Source organism: Bos taurus, chromosome 19, assembly GCF_002263795.3.
Source record: "Bos taurus isolate L1 Dominette 01449 registration number 42190680 breed Hereford chromosome 19, ARS-UCD2.0, whole genome shotgun sequence".
In the NCBI taxonomy this organism is placed as follows: domain Eukaryota; kingdom Metazoa; phylum Chordata; class Mammalia; order Artiodactyla; family Bovidae; genus Bos; species Bos taurus.
In genome coordinates, this window is record NC_037346.1 from 56,614,306 (window position 1) to 56,628,835 (window position 14,530).

The 14,530-nt window shown below is 52.4% G+C and overlaps 1 protein-coding gene across 1 annotated transcript in view; it reads right to left on the bottom strand.

Annotated features, from left to right (window-relative positions):
* TMEM104 (transmembrane protein 104) overlaps positions 1-14,530 on the bottom strand; it is a 71,592-nt gene that overhangs the window by 38,793 nt on the left and 18,269 nt on the right. Inside the window, exons 3-5 of the mRNA NM_001435039.1 lie at positions 3,996-4,117; positions 1,302-1,383; positions 586-685 (exon numbers count right to left, since the gene is read on the bottom strand). Coding sequence (NP_001421968.1) covers positions 586-685; positions 1,302-1,383; positions 3,996-4,117 — 304 coding nt within the window. The remainder of the gene's footprint in view (positions 1-585; positions 686-1,301; positions 1,384-3,995; positions 4,118-14,530) is intronic.

Below are 14,530 nucleotides of genomic sequence, written 5' to 3' on the forward strand. Positions count from 1 at the left end.
AAGAAAACTTTTCCTTCTGTTTCCTGCTTGAAACATTTTTAAAAACACCCACAGAGGAGGCTCCCTGGTGGTGAGGACTCTGAGCTTCCATTGCAGGGGTCACAGGTTTGATCCCTGGTTGGGAAACGAAGATCCCACGTGCCTCCAAGTGTAGCCAAAAAATAAATAAATAAAGGAAAAGACAAAATGTCTATAGAAAGGGAGCCAGGGATGCTCACTGTGGGGTGAGTGGGAAGGCGGGGATGCCTCCCTGGCTCAGCTGGGCTCTGGGTTGTGTGTCTGTCCCGGGGGCCGGGAAGGAGGGGAGTTAGAGACGTGACACGGACTCGGGCTTCCAGGGGCCGAGGTCAAGGGCCCTCCCCAAGCCGCAGATAACAGTTGGCGGCAGATCCAGTAGCAGGGATCCTGGCCCGGCTCCGCTGTATGTTCCCTGCTGCCTTCCTGGGATCAGCCCTCAGATGGGAAGTGCTCTCAGAGGGTCTCTGCAGGGAGAACCCCTGCCCCCACCCTGAGCCGTCTCCATGAGGAAGGGGAACCCCGTGGACCAGAGGGGAGTGCAGCCCAGCCCAGAACCCCAAGACTTACGCACAGACAGGATGGGCCGCTTCTCTGCCCGCTCGTAGGTGTCCTGGGCGAGAACGTCACTGTCAGAGGCCGAGGAGGAGTCGTCGTCGTCTTCCTCCTCCTGGGAGGGGGCGGGATGCAGAGGGTGAGGAAGACAGGAAAGAAAAGGGGACACCCAAGGGAGAGCCTGCTTGCTCTGTTCTCTCTTCCTAGAAGGTATCTGAGCAGGGGGCTTTCCATATTTCCAGGCTGTCCCATCAGAGGGTCAGAGGTGCTCAGAGGGAGAGGCGCAGCATGGGTCCTGGGATGAAGTTTCCCAGGTCAGAGGGAGAAGGGAGCAAGGAGGGAATGCCGAAGAGCACCAGGGAAGCAGGGAGCAAGGAGGGGATGCCAGGGAGCACCGGGGGAGGAGGGAGCAACAGCAGAGGCTGTGCATATTCTGGAAGCTGACATGGCTGCGAACTTCAGCTCCTCGCTAAGGTCCAGAGGGGGTCCAGGTTCTGGAGAAGGAAATGGCAACCCCTTTCAGAATTCTTGCCTAGAGAATTCCTTGGACAGAGGAGCCTGGTGGGCTGTAGTCCATGGGGTCGCAGAGTCGGACACGACTGAGTGAGTAACTCTCTTTAACGTTTCCGGGTCCCAGAGCTGCCCACGGTCAGGAGTGGGGTGCGGGGAGAGCCCTGGCCCACTCTCTGCACTCGGCGGCCCTGTGACGGAGCCTGGGGTGGCCCACACACCTGGCGGGTTTCCATCCTCTTCCAGCGGAGCTGAGCGTTGGCTGCCCCCATGGCCTCCACCACAAAGGTAGTCGTCACGAAGCTGCAGGCAAAGGCCATGGGTTAATTGCCAAAGGCAGGGAGGAGGTTGGAGGAGATACAAAATAAAAGGAAAAGTCGTTGAAAACCGGACCCGACCAACCAGCCAGCCCAAAGCATTCTCTCTGCTGAGGAAGGAACCCCAAGTTCCAGGATGGGTTTGACCCTGTAAGAAGGGGTGCGTGCCTCCACGGTGCCTCGCGGGCTCGCCCTGATGTCTGTTTATATTTAGAACGTATTTCAGTGCACAGGAGACCAGGGTGTGAATCAAGCTGATGGGAAGGACAGCGTGTGACCTTGGGGGAGAGGTGACTCGGGGGCAAGGTGATACAGCACCCCAGGAGGGGCCTGCTGGGGGCAGAGGTGGGAGAGATGGGGGTAGAGAGACAGCAGATGAGACTCTACACTGGGAGGAGGCGGCTGTCCACAAGGGGGCCGCCCGGGGCTTCAGGGAAGGGCGGTGGGCAGCTCTCACTTCTCCTCGCTGGGCAAGCGGCCAACATGCTGATGAACGGAGCACGGGTGTGGATAACTGAAAGTGTGCTTGGCTCTGGAATCACCGCCCTCCCCTTTTTACTTCGTGGGGGGGTACTTTTAATTACTTTCCTAATAAGATGGCTATATTAAAATAATTGTTATTTTAATGTCAGCTATTAAAGTAAACGAAGAAAGAATACAATAAATCAACATATTTAATTGATAAATTAAAACATATAAACAAACATATGTTAATATTTTAACAGCCTAATAATCTGGCCCGAATCAAAACGGAGATTGGGAGGTGGCGTCGGACCTTTGTGAGAAGTGAGACTAGAGCGAAGAGAATCTACTCTTTTTAAGGAAACCGGAGAGACCGGGGTGACAGCAAGAATGCTCTGTGAGCAGACGTTACGGGGCAGGGCCGGGTTCCTGCTGCTAAAACCTGAGTGACCCCACCCCTGCTGAAACAGAGCGGGTGGAACATTCAGGAACATGCACCTCCCTCTTTCTTGAAGCTGCTGGGCAGGCGGGCTTGCCGCAGGCCCCCCTGGCTCACCTCGGGTGCTGGCACCTGCCGCAGGCTGGCAGTCAGGCGGTGGGCACAGGGGCGGGGTGTGGTTGCCCAGGAGTTAACCCACACCCAGTGGGGGTGGGGCAGCCAGCCCTGAAACTCCAGCCACCGCAGCTCCTCCTAGAAAGGCTTCTCATTATCTTGCCTAAGTGACCATTTTAAGGGCTTTCCATTGCCTCTTCTTTTGGGAAGTAAAACTAAAATCCATCTTAATTAAGGCATAAAGAGGCTCTCGTGGCTGCGCTAAGCCAGCTCATGGATCATGCCGAAATATAATGGGTTGGAGGGGCGTGGCGGCCCCTGCCTGGGTGCCCCCAATAACCACTTCCCTTTCAGACGGCTGCCTGCGCTGAAGGTCCTTTGAAGGGGACAGTGGAGTCACAGGAGGACAAGGACGTCTAGGGCTCCTGGCCACAGAGCTTGCAGGACATAATGAGCCCACAGCACCTTGAGGCCACATACAACCCCCCGAGAGGAAAACATGGGAAGAAAGGGGAAAACAGGGACATTTTCCCACCCCGTGCAGCCTCCTCTAGGTCTTAGTTGACTTCAGCTACTAAATTCTGTGGGGATTCCTGGGTGGCTCAGTGGTCAAGAATCCGCCTGCCAGGGCAGGAGACGTGGAGTCAATCCCTGGGTCAGGAAGAGGCCCTGGAGGAGGAAATGGCAAGCTCCTCCAGTATTCTTGCCTGGAAAATTCCACAGACAGGGAAGCCTGGCGGGCTACAGCCCATGGGGTTGCAAAAGAGCAACTACACAAGTGACTTCTTGTTTAGTGACTAAACAAGAACAACAAAATCCCTCTCTGGCCTGGGGCCCTGCCTGTGAGTTCCCCGAGGAGTGGCCCGTAGACGCAGCAGCTGCCGCATCCCGGGTGAACCACGCACACCTGCTCACGGTGCGGGCGCCCCGAGGGCTGGGCCTCCTGTTTGCTGCTGGGCACGAAGCCACGTGAGATTAACACCTGAATATGACTGCACCTGCCTGCTTATCGCTGCTCGGTGAAACTACCTTAAACAAACTCTAAATTCCGAGCTGATTGCCTGGATCACCTGAAACGTTAGTCGGCATCTCTTCTGTGGCTGGGTGGGAATTTCTCAGGGAACGAACGTTGATGGTCACATTCAGAAATTATGGGCACGGCAGAGGAGGAAAGCCAGCCGGGGAAGAAACACGTGAGCCCCACATGAGACATCCTGGAGCCTAACTGGAGGTCTTCGCCTGTTTTTTTTAATTCTGCTAATGTCTTGCTGTGCCTCGGGGTATGTGGGATCTTAGTTCCCTGACCAGGGATGGAACCTGTTCCCCCTGCAGTGGAATCTCAGAGTCTTAACCACGCTGGACTGCAAGGGAAGTCCCTGGAGGTCTTAACTTTCCAGTGATCGGGGGTGGGCAACTACTCCATCAGCGTGAACCACCCCCGCCCCAAGACCTTTGGGCCTCCTCTCCTTGCTCTGCGAACCTGTTAGCAGACGTCTCTGTCAGACGGATGGAGAGAGCTCGGGCTCCCCAGGGAGGTGCCCCAGTTTTACCCCCAGCACTTCCACTCCAGGATGGCCTCTTACCTCATGAAGCCCAGGAATACCAGCAGCACCAGGCTGACTAGCCACCCGGCTGTGGCAAAGGCCTTGGGCATGGTGAGCGCACCGGTGCCCACGATGAGGTTGAACATATACACCAGTCCGACCTGGAACCAAGAGAGTCAACATCTGAGCCCAGAAATTGACAAGCCTCACCACCCTCAATGGCTCCCAAGGGTGGCGATGACAAAACCCGTGGAGACCAGGAGGCCTTAGCCAGGAGGGCACGTAAGAAGGCAGGGCTCCTCTCGGGTTCCAGGGAGGCGGGATCTGCAGCTAGACGCTGGGCAACCAAAGCCCGTGGTCCATCCGTCTTTTCAAAATGTCTCTGGGGCTCGGTTTTACCCTCCTCTTTCGCGTCATCACCCCCATCACTTCATCAGTGCGTATTGTTTGGAGCTGCATCTTAGATGTAGCTCTCTGCTCAACCCGGCTTGCAGGTTTCCCGAGGATGGGCCAGCACGTCTGGGGTGACCTGGCACAAAAACCAACCCACACTGCTGACCCTCCAAAAAAATCCTACTTTTCCAAGGCCACTGAGCATGCAACCCAGTCCTCCTCCACCCATCCTTGCAACTGCCCTTTGGGACATCAACATTCATGCTGGTTCCCTTTGCCCGCCCTTGTTTTTTAAATTTGAGAGGAAATTCCCCAGCGGTCCAGCGGTTAGGACTCGGTGCTTCCCCTGCTGGGACTCAGGTTCAATCCCTGGTTGAACTAAGATCCTCCTGCAAGCCTTGTGGCAGGGCCAAAATTTAAAAAAAAAAAATAAAATTGAGATATACTAATTCATGTGCCATAAAAATTCAGCTGTTTAAAGTACACAGGTTTTCAGTATATTCACAAGTTCTGCAGTCAGCACCACCATCTAATTCCATTTCATTACCCCCCAAAGAAACCCCCTACTCACCGGGAGCCACTCCTAACTTCCTGTCACCCCTGGCAACCCACCTCCCAGTGGAACTGCTGAGTCACTGACTTCAGGTTTGAAGCTTGAGTTCACACCAACTGGACTCCAGCTCAGCTAATTCCAGTGATTCCCTTTTCAAGATCTCCACCATGAAATTCTTTTCTCTGACCCGAAGCCTCGGCTCCCACACCCCGTCCATCCTCACCCATCTGCCTTTGTGCTCCGTGTGTTGCCCAGTCCCCACCCTCCCTCCCCAGGCCTCCCACTCCGCCGTGGCCTCACTGACAGTCGGCTGGTTCCTGAAAGCTAGCACTACCCCGCCAGCTCCCCACATCTTCCCTGTTCTATCCTTTCTGACCCCGGGCCTCGGAGATGAATCAGCATCCGCTTCCTCGGTTCCCTAATATGAAGCTGCTAAAGGCTCCTGGAATTAAAAAAAAATCCTCACGATGAGGGCACTTCCCTGGTGGGCCAGTCGCTAAGATTCCTCATTCCCAAGGCAGGGGCCCAGAGTGCATTCCTGGCCAGGGAACTAGCTCCCACCTGCTGCAACTAAGGTTCAAAGGCTGCAACTCAAGATTCCGGACGCCATAACTAATATCCGGTGCAGCCAAACAAACAAATAAATAATAAATAGCTTTTTTAAAAATTAAAAAAGCAATTCTAACGCTGAGTCCTCTGACAGATGAGGGTCCCTTCCACTGTGGTTGGCGGCATCAGATTTTCTTTCCTCCTCGTGGTGGACTTGCGAGCACATCCCACGTAAAGGCTCCAAACCTCAGTCTCCAAAACCCAGACCTGGGCACCCGTCTCTCTCAAGTGAAGGCTGTACCTCTAGCGATGCTACAGAGGTAACGGAGACCATCTGATGCACACTCCCCAAGCCTCACTCCTCCCTTTCTCATCTCCCAGTACCGAGCAGCTTGCAGGATCTCAGTTCCCCAAGCAGGGAGCGACCCCTGGGCCTACGGCAGTGAAGCTGCAACTCCAGGGACTTCCCAAGCCTTGCCCCTTTCGAACTCAAAAATCGGTGCCTCCTCCCTCCCCTCCTTAACCACCGAAATGAGAAGCCTGAGCAACTAGAGTAGCCCCCGCTCCCCAAAACTGGAGAAAAGCCCACACAGCAATGAAGACCCAGCTCAGCCAAGAAATGAGATTAAAAAAAGCAGCAGCAGCTATATCGTCTGCTTTCATTTCCCGTAGTTTGTGGTTTCCATCCCTAGAACTCTCTTGAAACTGCGTTCTTAAAAAATCACCAAGGACCAAAAAAACAAACCAAAAAGAAAAATATAATCACCAATGACCTCCTAACCCAACGGCTGCTAGTCTTTAACCTCTCTTCCAGTTCTGACATTGGCAGTCTCTTTCTCTCTGCGTATCTCGTCCTCAGCAGCGTCACTCGAGCCTACGGCTTTAATTATCACGGGGGACAGAAGAGGAAGGTGCTTCTCTTAGTGCGAACCTTTCTGCCTGCGAGTCCCCTCCACCTAAACACCCCAGAATAGCCCTAGAACTCCTTTCCCTCCATATCTCAGTGCTGGCGATTTTATTCCTAGAAGCCTTCACAAAAGCACTTGCAAAATTCTTTGGAACCGTCCCTCTTCCCTCCATCATTAGGCGAGGTGTACAGAACAGATGGAAAAACTGGATTCCAAGAGCACGAATGACTTCCGTGGGGCTGGATGAACTGAGAGTAGGATGCTCAAGGGTGTGACTTCTTGACTAAAGGAGGATTGGCTGGGGAAGGCGGGAGCGGGCGGCCCACTTAGGAGGTCGGGCTGAACACACACACATAACTACCCATAAAAGAGTCAACAAGCGTCTACCATGCGGCACAGAGCCTGCAGTGGGTACTGCTCTCTTTATAACTCAAATGAATCACTTCTGGCCTGAACTACAGCAGCAGGTTCCTAACTGATCTCCCTACACCCCACTAAACCGTGTGCTGCATTCTAAATCAGAAACACTAAATCAGGACCCACTCTCAGATGAGCCTCAGTTGGATTTAAAAGGAAGAAGAGAAGTAGGGAGTGTCGGTCACGGCCTCGGGGTAGGGGTTGATGGGCCGTCGGAGTGCTGGACAAACGGGAGGGCGTCCTCTAGAGAGGACACAGCTCTGCCCAGGGCACCGAGCTCCTGCGCCTCCCACCCAGCCCCTCATCTCCCACCCACCACGGGACGGGGCGGGGGGGGGGAGGTGGTGCCCACTCCAATGCCGCGCCCATTACAAAGCCCGTCCCAGCCTCCCAAGTCCATCTTGCTCCCAGTCTCAGAGCCTTGGATTGAGAGCACTTCTGATGCCCTAGTCGGGGTTTCTGGTGTTGATGTGTTTCTCTTTCCCGTTACTAAGTCTGAGGCTCGCTCTGTCTCACTGCGTCTCTCTGCATTTCTCGGGGTGCCTGGCACACGGCCTCAAGACGGGAACCCTCGGGGGCTCCGGCTCAGTTCCCTCTGCGGTGAATCTGACGGTCGGTCTTCATCCCAGTCTCACTTTGATCCCGGAGGCAGATCCCAGTCCCATGTTAAACGTCCCAGTCTCATTTCGATCCCTAGAAGGATCCCAGAAAGATCAAGAGAAGTTGAGCTGTCTTCCTCTGGCTCTCGATGGGATCACACGACCAGCACGAGGTGCTTCCCCTGCTGAGAGTCCTGGCCCAGGGAGACGTTGCAAGAATGAATGTGAAGGTGACGGCTAACCTTCTGAATTGACTTTTCAAAGATGTGAGTGTCCTTAGGCTCACTTTGACTTTGTGTGTGTTAGTCACTCAGGCATGTCTGACTTTTTGCAACCCCATGAACTGCTGTCTGCCAGGCTCCTCTGTCCATGGGATTTCCTAGGCAAGAATACTGGAGTGGGTTGCCACTTCCTACTCCAGGGGAATCTTCCTGACCCACGGATTGAAACTAAGTGGATTTTTACTGCTACGCCAGCTGGGAAACCCCAACTTTGACTTTTGCTGGGGTTAATTTGAATCACCGGGACTTGGAGGGGAGTACCTCCAGGTGTGGGCGGGGGTGGGTGTGGGTCAGTGAGCTCGCCCAGGTCTGCTCGTTTGCTCACTTACTCAATAGCTACTGAGAGTGTCCAGTGATCCTAGCCCTGTGCTCAGAACCTGGGGGACGAGAGGGAGCAAGACAGGCAAGAGGACACAGACAAGAAAACAAACAACGGTCACCACTTTGGAGAAGTGTTTGGAAGGAAAGAACCAGGGCTCAGTGACAAAGAATAATGGGGCAGCATTTCCGGGAGAGGGCGGCCTTGTGGTGACATTCCAGCCAGGACCTGAAGGCTGAGCGGGAGCCATCCAGGCAAAGGGCCAGGGAAGAGACTGGCAGGGATGAAGGCCGAAGGTGGGAGAAGCGGAGGGGTGTTCCGGGAGGTCTGAGGCCAGTGTGGCTGGAGCACGGCCAGCAAGGCTGCAGACAGACTCCCCGGCCCTGGTGCACGGGACAGGGAGTCCGATGCCACTGCAGGAGTCTATGCAGGGCACTGAGAGACCAGGCCTGGGTGAGGACCTAGCGTCTGGTCTTCCAGCAGCTTCATTCCTCGAATGTCGCGCTTTTTTTGCCACACTGCAGCACAGTACATGCGTTTGTGCACACTCAGTCGTGTCTGACTCTTTGCGACCCATGGACTATAGCCTGCCAGGCTCCTCTGTCCATGGTATTTACCAGGCAAGAATACTGGAGTGGCTTGTCATTTCATTCTCCAAGGGTTCCAGACCCAGGGATTGAACTCGCATCTCTGGCATCTCCTACACTGGCAGGTGGATTGTGCCACTTCTAATTCCCCAATCAGGGATCGAACCTGTGACCCCTGCAGCGGAAGCATGGAGTCTTAACCACTGGACCACCAGGGATGTCCCCTGAATATCACTCTTATAAGTCGTAACACTTATGAAGAGCAGAACCTTATTTCTTTATGGAAAATGGCTCTGGTGATGGTTCTCATGATAGAACTTAAGAGAAGGCAAAGAGACCTAAGAGAGTGATGGTTCTGAGCCAGAAGTTTTATAGGAATGTGAATTCCCTGGTAGTCCAGTGATTCAGTTCAATTCAGTTCAGTCGCTCAGTCACGTCTGACTCTTTGCGACCCCATGAACCGCAGCACGTCAGGCCTCCCTGTCCATTACCAACTCCCGGAGTCCACCCAAACCCATGTCCATCAAGTTGAGATGCCATCCAACCATCTCATCCTCTGTCGTCCCCTTCTCCTCCTGACCTCAATCTTTCCCAGCATCAGGATCACTTCAAATGAGTCAGCTCTTCGCATCAGGTGGCCAAAGTACTGGAGTTTCAGCTTCAGCACCAGTCCTTCCAAAGAACACCCAGGACTGATCTCCTTCAGAATGGACTGGTTGGATCTCCTTGCAGTCCAAGGGACTCTCAAGACTCTTCTCCAACACCACAGTTCAAAAGCATCAATCCTTCAGCGCTCAGCTTTCTTCACATCCAACTCTGACATCCATACATGACCACTGGAAAAACCATAGCCTTGACTAGACGGACCTTTGTTGGCAAAGTAGTGTCTCTGCTTTTTAATATGCTGTGTAGGTTGGTCATAACTTTCCTTCCAAGGACTAAGCGTCTTTTAATTTCATGGCTGCATTCCCCATCTGCAGTGATTTTGGAGCCCAAAATGTAAGTCTGACAGTGTTTCCCCTGTTTCCCCATCTATTTCCGAAGAAGTGATGGGATCAGATGCCATAATCTTTGTTTTCTGAATGTTGAGCTTTAAAGCCAACTTTTTCACTCTCCTCTTTCCCTTTCATCAAGAGGCTTTTTAGTTCCTCTTCACTTTCTGCCATAAGGGTGGTGTCATCTGCATATCAAGGCTATTGATATTTCTCCCGGTAATCTTGATTCCAGCTTGTGCTTCCTTCCAGCCCAGCGTTTCTCATGATGTATTCTGCATATAAGTTAAATAAGCAGGGTGATAATATACAGGCTTGACGTACTCCTTTTCCTATTTGGAACCAGTCTGTTGTTCCATGTCCAGTTCTAACTGTTGCTTCTGACCTGCATATAGGTTCTCAAGAGGCAGGTCAGGTGGTCTGGTATTCCCATCTCTTTCAGAATTTTCCACAGTTTATTGTGATCCACACAGTCAAAGCTTTGCATAGTCGATAAAGCAGAAGTAGATGTTTTTCTGGAACTCTCTTGCTTTTTCCATGATCCAGTGGATTTGGCAATTTGATCTCTGGTTCCTCGCTTTTTCTAAAACCAGCTTGAACATCGGGAAGTTCAGGGTTCACGTATTGCTGAAGCCTGGCTTGGAGAATTTTGAGCATTACTTTACTAGCATGTGAGATGAGTGCAATTGTGCGGTAGTTTGAGCATTCTTTGGCATTGCCTTTCTTTGGGATTGGAATGAAAACTGACCTTTTCCAGTCTGTGGCCACTGCTGAGTTTTCCAAATTTGCTGCATATTGAGTGCATCACTTTCACAGCATCATCTTTTAGATTTGAAATAGCTCAACTGGAATTCCATCACCTCCATAGCTTTGTTCGTAGTGATGCTTCCTAAGGCCATTTGACTTCACATTCCAGGATGTCTGGCTCTAGGTGAGTGATCACACCATCATGATTATCTGGGTCGTGAAGGTCTTTTTTGTATAGTTCTTCTGTGTATTCTCGCACTTCGTCTTCAAATCTTCTGCTTCTGTTAGGCCTCTACCATTTCTGTCCTTTATTGAGCCCATCTTTGCATGAAACGTTCCCTTGGTATCTCTAATTTTCTTGAGAGATCTCTAGTTTCCCATTCTGTTGTTTTCCTCTATTTTATTTGCATTGATCGCTGAGGAGGCTTTCTTACCTCTCCTTGCTATTCTTTGGAACTCTCCATTCAAATGGATATATCTTTTCTCCTTTGCTTTTCGCTTCCCTTCTTTTCACAGCTATTTGTAAGGCCTCCTCAGACAGCATTTTGCTTTTTGCAATTTCTTTTCTTGGGGATGGTCTTGATTCCTGTCTCCTGTACAATGTCACGAACCTCCATCCATAGTTCATCAGGTACTCTGTCTATCAGATCTAGTCCCTTAAATCTATTTCTCACTTCCACTGTATAATCATAAGGGATTTGATTTAGGTCATACCTAGGACACCACATTTCCAATGCAGGGGCACAGGTTCAATCCCTGGCTGGAAAACTAAGATGTGGTTGCCCAGGAGTTAACCCACACCAGTGGGGTGGGGCAGCCAGCCCTGAAACTCCAGCCACCGCACTCTCTCCTAGAAAGGCTTTCTATTATCTTGCCTAAGTGACCATTTTAAGGCTTTCCATTGCCTCTTCTTTTGGGAAGTAAAACTAAAATCCATCTTAAATTAAGGCATAAAGAGGCTCTGTGGCTGCGCTAAGCCAGCTCATGGATCATGCCGAAATATAATGGTTGGAGGGGCGTGGGCGCCCTGCCTGGGTGCCCCCAATAACCACTTCCCTTTCAGACGGCTGCCTGCGCTGAAGTCCTTTGAAGGGACAGTGAGTCACAGGAGGACAGGACGTCTAGGGCTCCTGGCCACAGAGCTTGCAGGACATAATGAGCCCACAGCACCTTGAGGCCACATACAACCCCCAGAGGAAAACATGGGAAGAAGGGGAAAACAGGGACATTTTCCCACCCCGTGCAGCCTCCTCTGTCTTAGTTGACTTCAGCTACTAAATTCTGTGGGATTCCTGGGTGTCAGTGGTCAAGAATCGCCTGCCAGGGCAGGAGACGTGAGAGTCAATCCCTGGGTCAGGAAGAGGCCCTGGAGGAGGAAATGAAGCTCCTCCAGTATTCTTGCTGAAAATTCCACAGACAGGGAAGCCTGGCGGCTAACGCCCATGGGGTTGCAAAAGAGCAACTACACAAGTGATTCTTGTTTAGTGCTAAACAAGAACAACAAAATCCCTCTCTGGCCTGGGCCCTGCCTGTGAGTTCCCCGAGGAGTGGCCCGTAGAGCAGCAGCTGCCGCATCCCGGTGAACCACGCAACCTGCTCACGGTGCGGGCGCCCCGAGGGCTGGCCTCCTGTTTCTGCTGGGCCGAAGCCACGTGAGATTAACACCTGAATATGACTGCACCTGCCTGCTTATCGCTGCTCGTGAAACTACCTTAAACAACTCTAAATTCCGAGCTGATTGCCTGGATCACCTGAAACGTTAGTCGGCATCCTTCTGTGGCTGGGGGAATTTCTCAGGGAACGAACTTGATGGTCACATTCAGAAATATGGGCACGAGAGGAGGAAAGCCAGCCGGGGAAGAAACACGTAGCCCACAATGAGACATCCTGGAGCCTAACTGGAGGTCTTCGCCTGTTTTTTTTAATTCTGCTAATGTCTTGCTGTGCCTCGGGGTAGTGGGATCTTAGTTCCCTGACCAGGGATGGAACCTGTTCCCCTGCAGTGGAATCTCAGAGTCTTAACCACGCTGGACTGCAAGGGAAGTCCTGGAGGTCTTAACTTTCCAGTGATCGGGGTGGGCAAACTCCATCAGCGTGAACCACCCCCGCCCCAAGACCTTTGGCCTCCTCTCCTTGCTCTGCGAACCTGTTAGCAGACGTCTCTGTCAAGGATGGAGAGAGCTCGGGCTCCAAGGAGAGGTGCCCCAGTTTTACCCCAGCACTTCCACTCCAGATGGCCTCTTACCTCATGAAGCCCAGGAATACCAGCAGCACCAGGCTGACTAGCCACCCGCTGTGGCAAAGGCCTGGGCATGGTGAGCGCACCGGTGCCCACGATGAGTTGAACATATACACCAGTCCGACCTGGAACCAAGAGAGTCAACATCTGAGCCCAGAAATTGACATGCCTCACCACCTCTCAATGGCTCCACAGGGTGGCGATGACAAAACCCGTGGAGACCAGGAAGCCTTAGCCAGGAGGGCACGTAAGAAGGCAGGGCTCCTCTCGGTTCCAGGAGGCGGATTGCAGCTAGACGCTGGGCAACCAAAGCCGTGGTCCATCCGTCTTTTCAAAATGTCTCTGGGGCTCGGTTTTACCCTCCTCTTTCGCGTCATCACCCCCATCACTTCATCAGTGCGTATTGTTTGGAGCTGCATCTTAGTGTAGCTCTCTGCTCACCGGCTTGCAGGTTTCCCGAGGATGGCCAGCACGTCTGGGTGACCTTGGCACAAAAACCAACCACACTGCTGACCCTCCAAAAAAACCTACTTTTCCAAGGCCACTGAGCATGCAACCAGTCCTCCTCCACCATCCTTGCAACTGCCCTTTGGACATCACATTCATGCTGTTCCCTTTGCCCGCCCTTGTTTTTAAAATTTGAGAGGAAATTCCCCAGCGGTCCAGCGGTTAGGACTCGTTGTTCCCCTGCTGGACTCAGGTTCAATCCCTGGTTGAACTAAGATCCCCTGCAGCCTTGTGGCAGGGCCAAAATTTAAAAAAAAAAATAAAATTGAGATATACTAATTCATAGTGCCATAAAAATTAGCTGTTTAAAGTACACAGGTTTCCAGTATATTCACAAGTTCTGCAGTCAGCACACCATCTAATTCCATTTCATTACCCCCCAAAAAACCCCTACTCACCGGGAGCCACTCCTAACTTCCTGTCACCCCTGGCAACCCACCTCCCAGTGGACTGCTGAGTCACTGACTTCAGGTTTGAAGCTGATTCACACCAACGGACTCCAGCTCAGCTAATTCCAGTGATTCCCTTTTCAAGATCTCACAATGAAATTCTTTCTCTGACCCGAAGCCTCGGCTCCACACCCCGTCCATCCTCACCCATCTGCTTTGTGCTCCGTGTGTTGCCCAGTCCCCACCTCCTCCCCAGGCTCCCACTCCGCCGTGGCCTCACTGACAGTCGGCTGGTTCCTGAAAGCTAGCACTACCCGCCAGCTCCCCACATCTTCCCTGTTCTATCCTTTCTGCCCCGGCCTCGGAGATGAATCAGATCCGCTTCCTCGTTCCTAATATGAAGCTGCTAAAGGCTCCTGGAATTAAAAAAAAATCTCACGATGAGGGCACTCCCGGTGGGCCGTCGCTAAATTCCTCATTCCCAAGGCAGGGGCCCAGAGTGCATTCCGGCCAGGGAACTAGCTCCACCTGCTGCAACTAAGGTTCAAAGGCTGCAACTCAAGATTCCGGACGCCATAACTAATATCGGTGCAGCCAAACAAACAAATAAATAATAAATAGCTTTTTAAAAATTAAAAAAGCAATTCTAACGCTGAGTCCTCTGACAGATGAGGGTCCTTCCACTGTGGTTGGCGGCATCAGATTTTCTTTCTCCTCGGTGGACTTGCGAGCACATCCCACGTAAAGGCTCCAAACCTCAGTCTCCAAAACCCAGACCTGGGCACCGTCTCTCAAGTAAAGGCTGTACCTCTAGCGATGCTACAGAGGTAACGGAGACCATCTGATGCACACTCCCCAAGCCTCACTCCTCCCTTTCATCTCCCAGTACTGAGCAGCTTGCAGGATCTCAGTTCCCAAGCAGGGAGCGACCCCTGGCCTACGGCAGTGAAGCTGCAACTCCAGGGACTTCCCAGCCTTGCCCCTTTCGAACTCAAAAATCGGTGCCTCCTCCCTCCTCCTTAACCACCGAAATGAGAACCTGAGCAACAGAGTAGCCCCGCTCCCCAAAACTGGAGAAAAGCCACACAGCAATG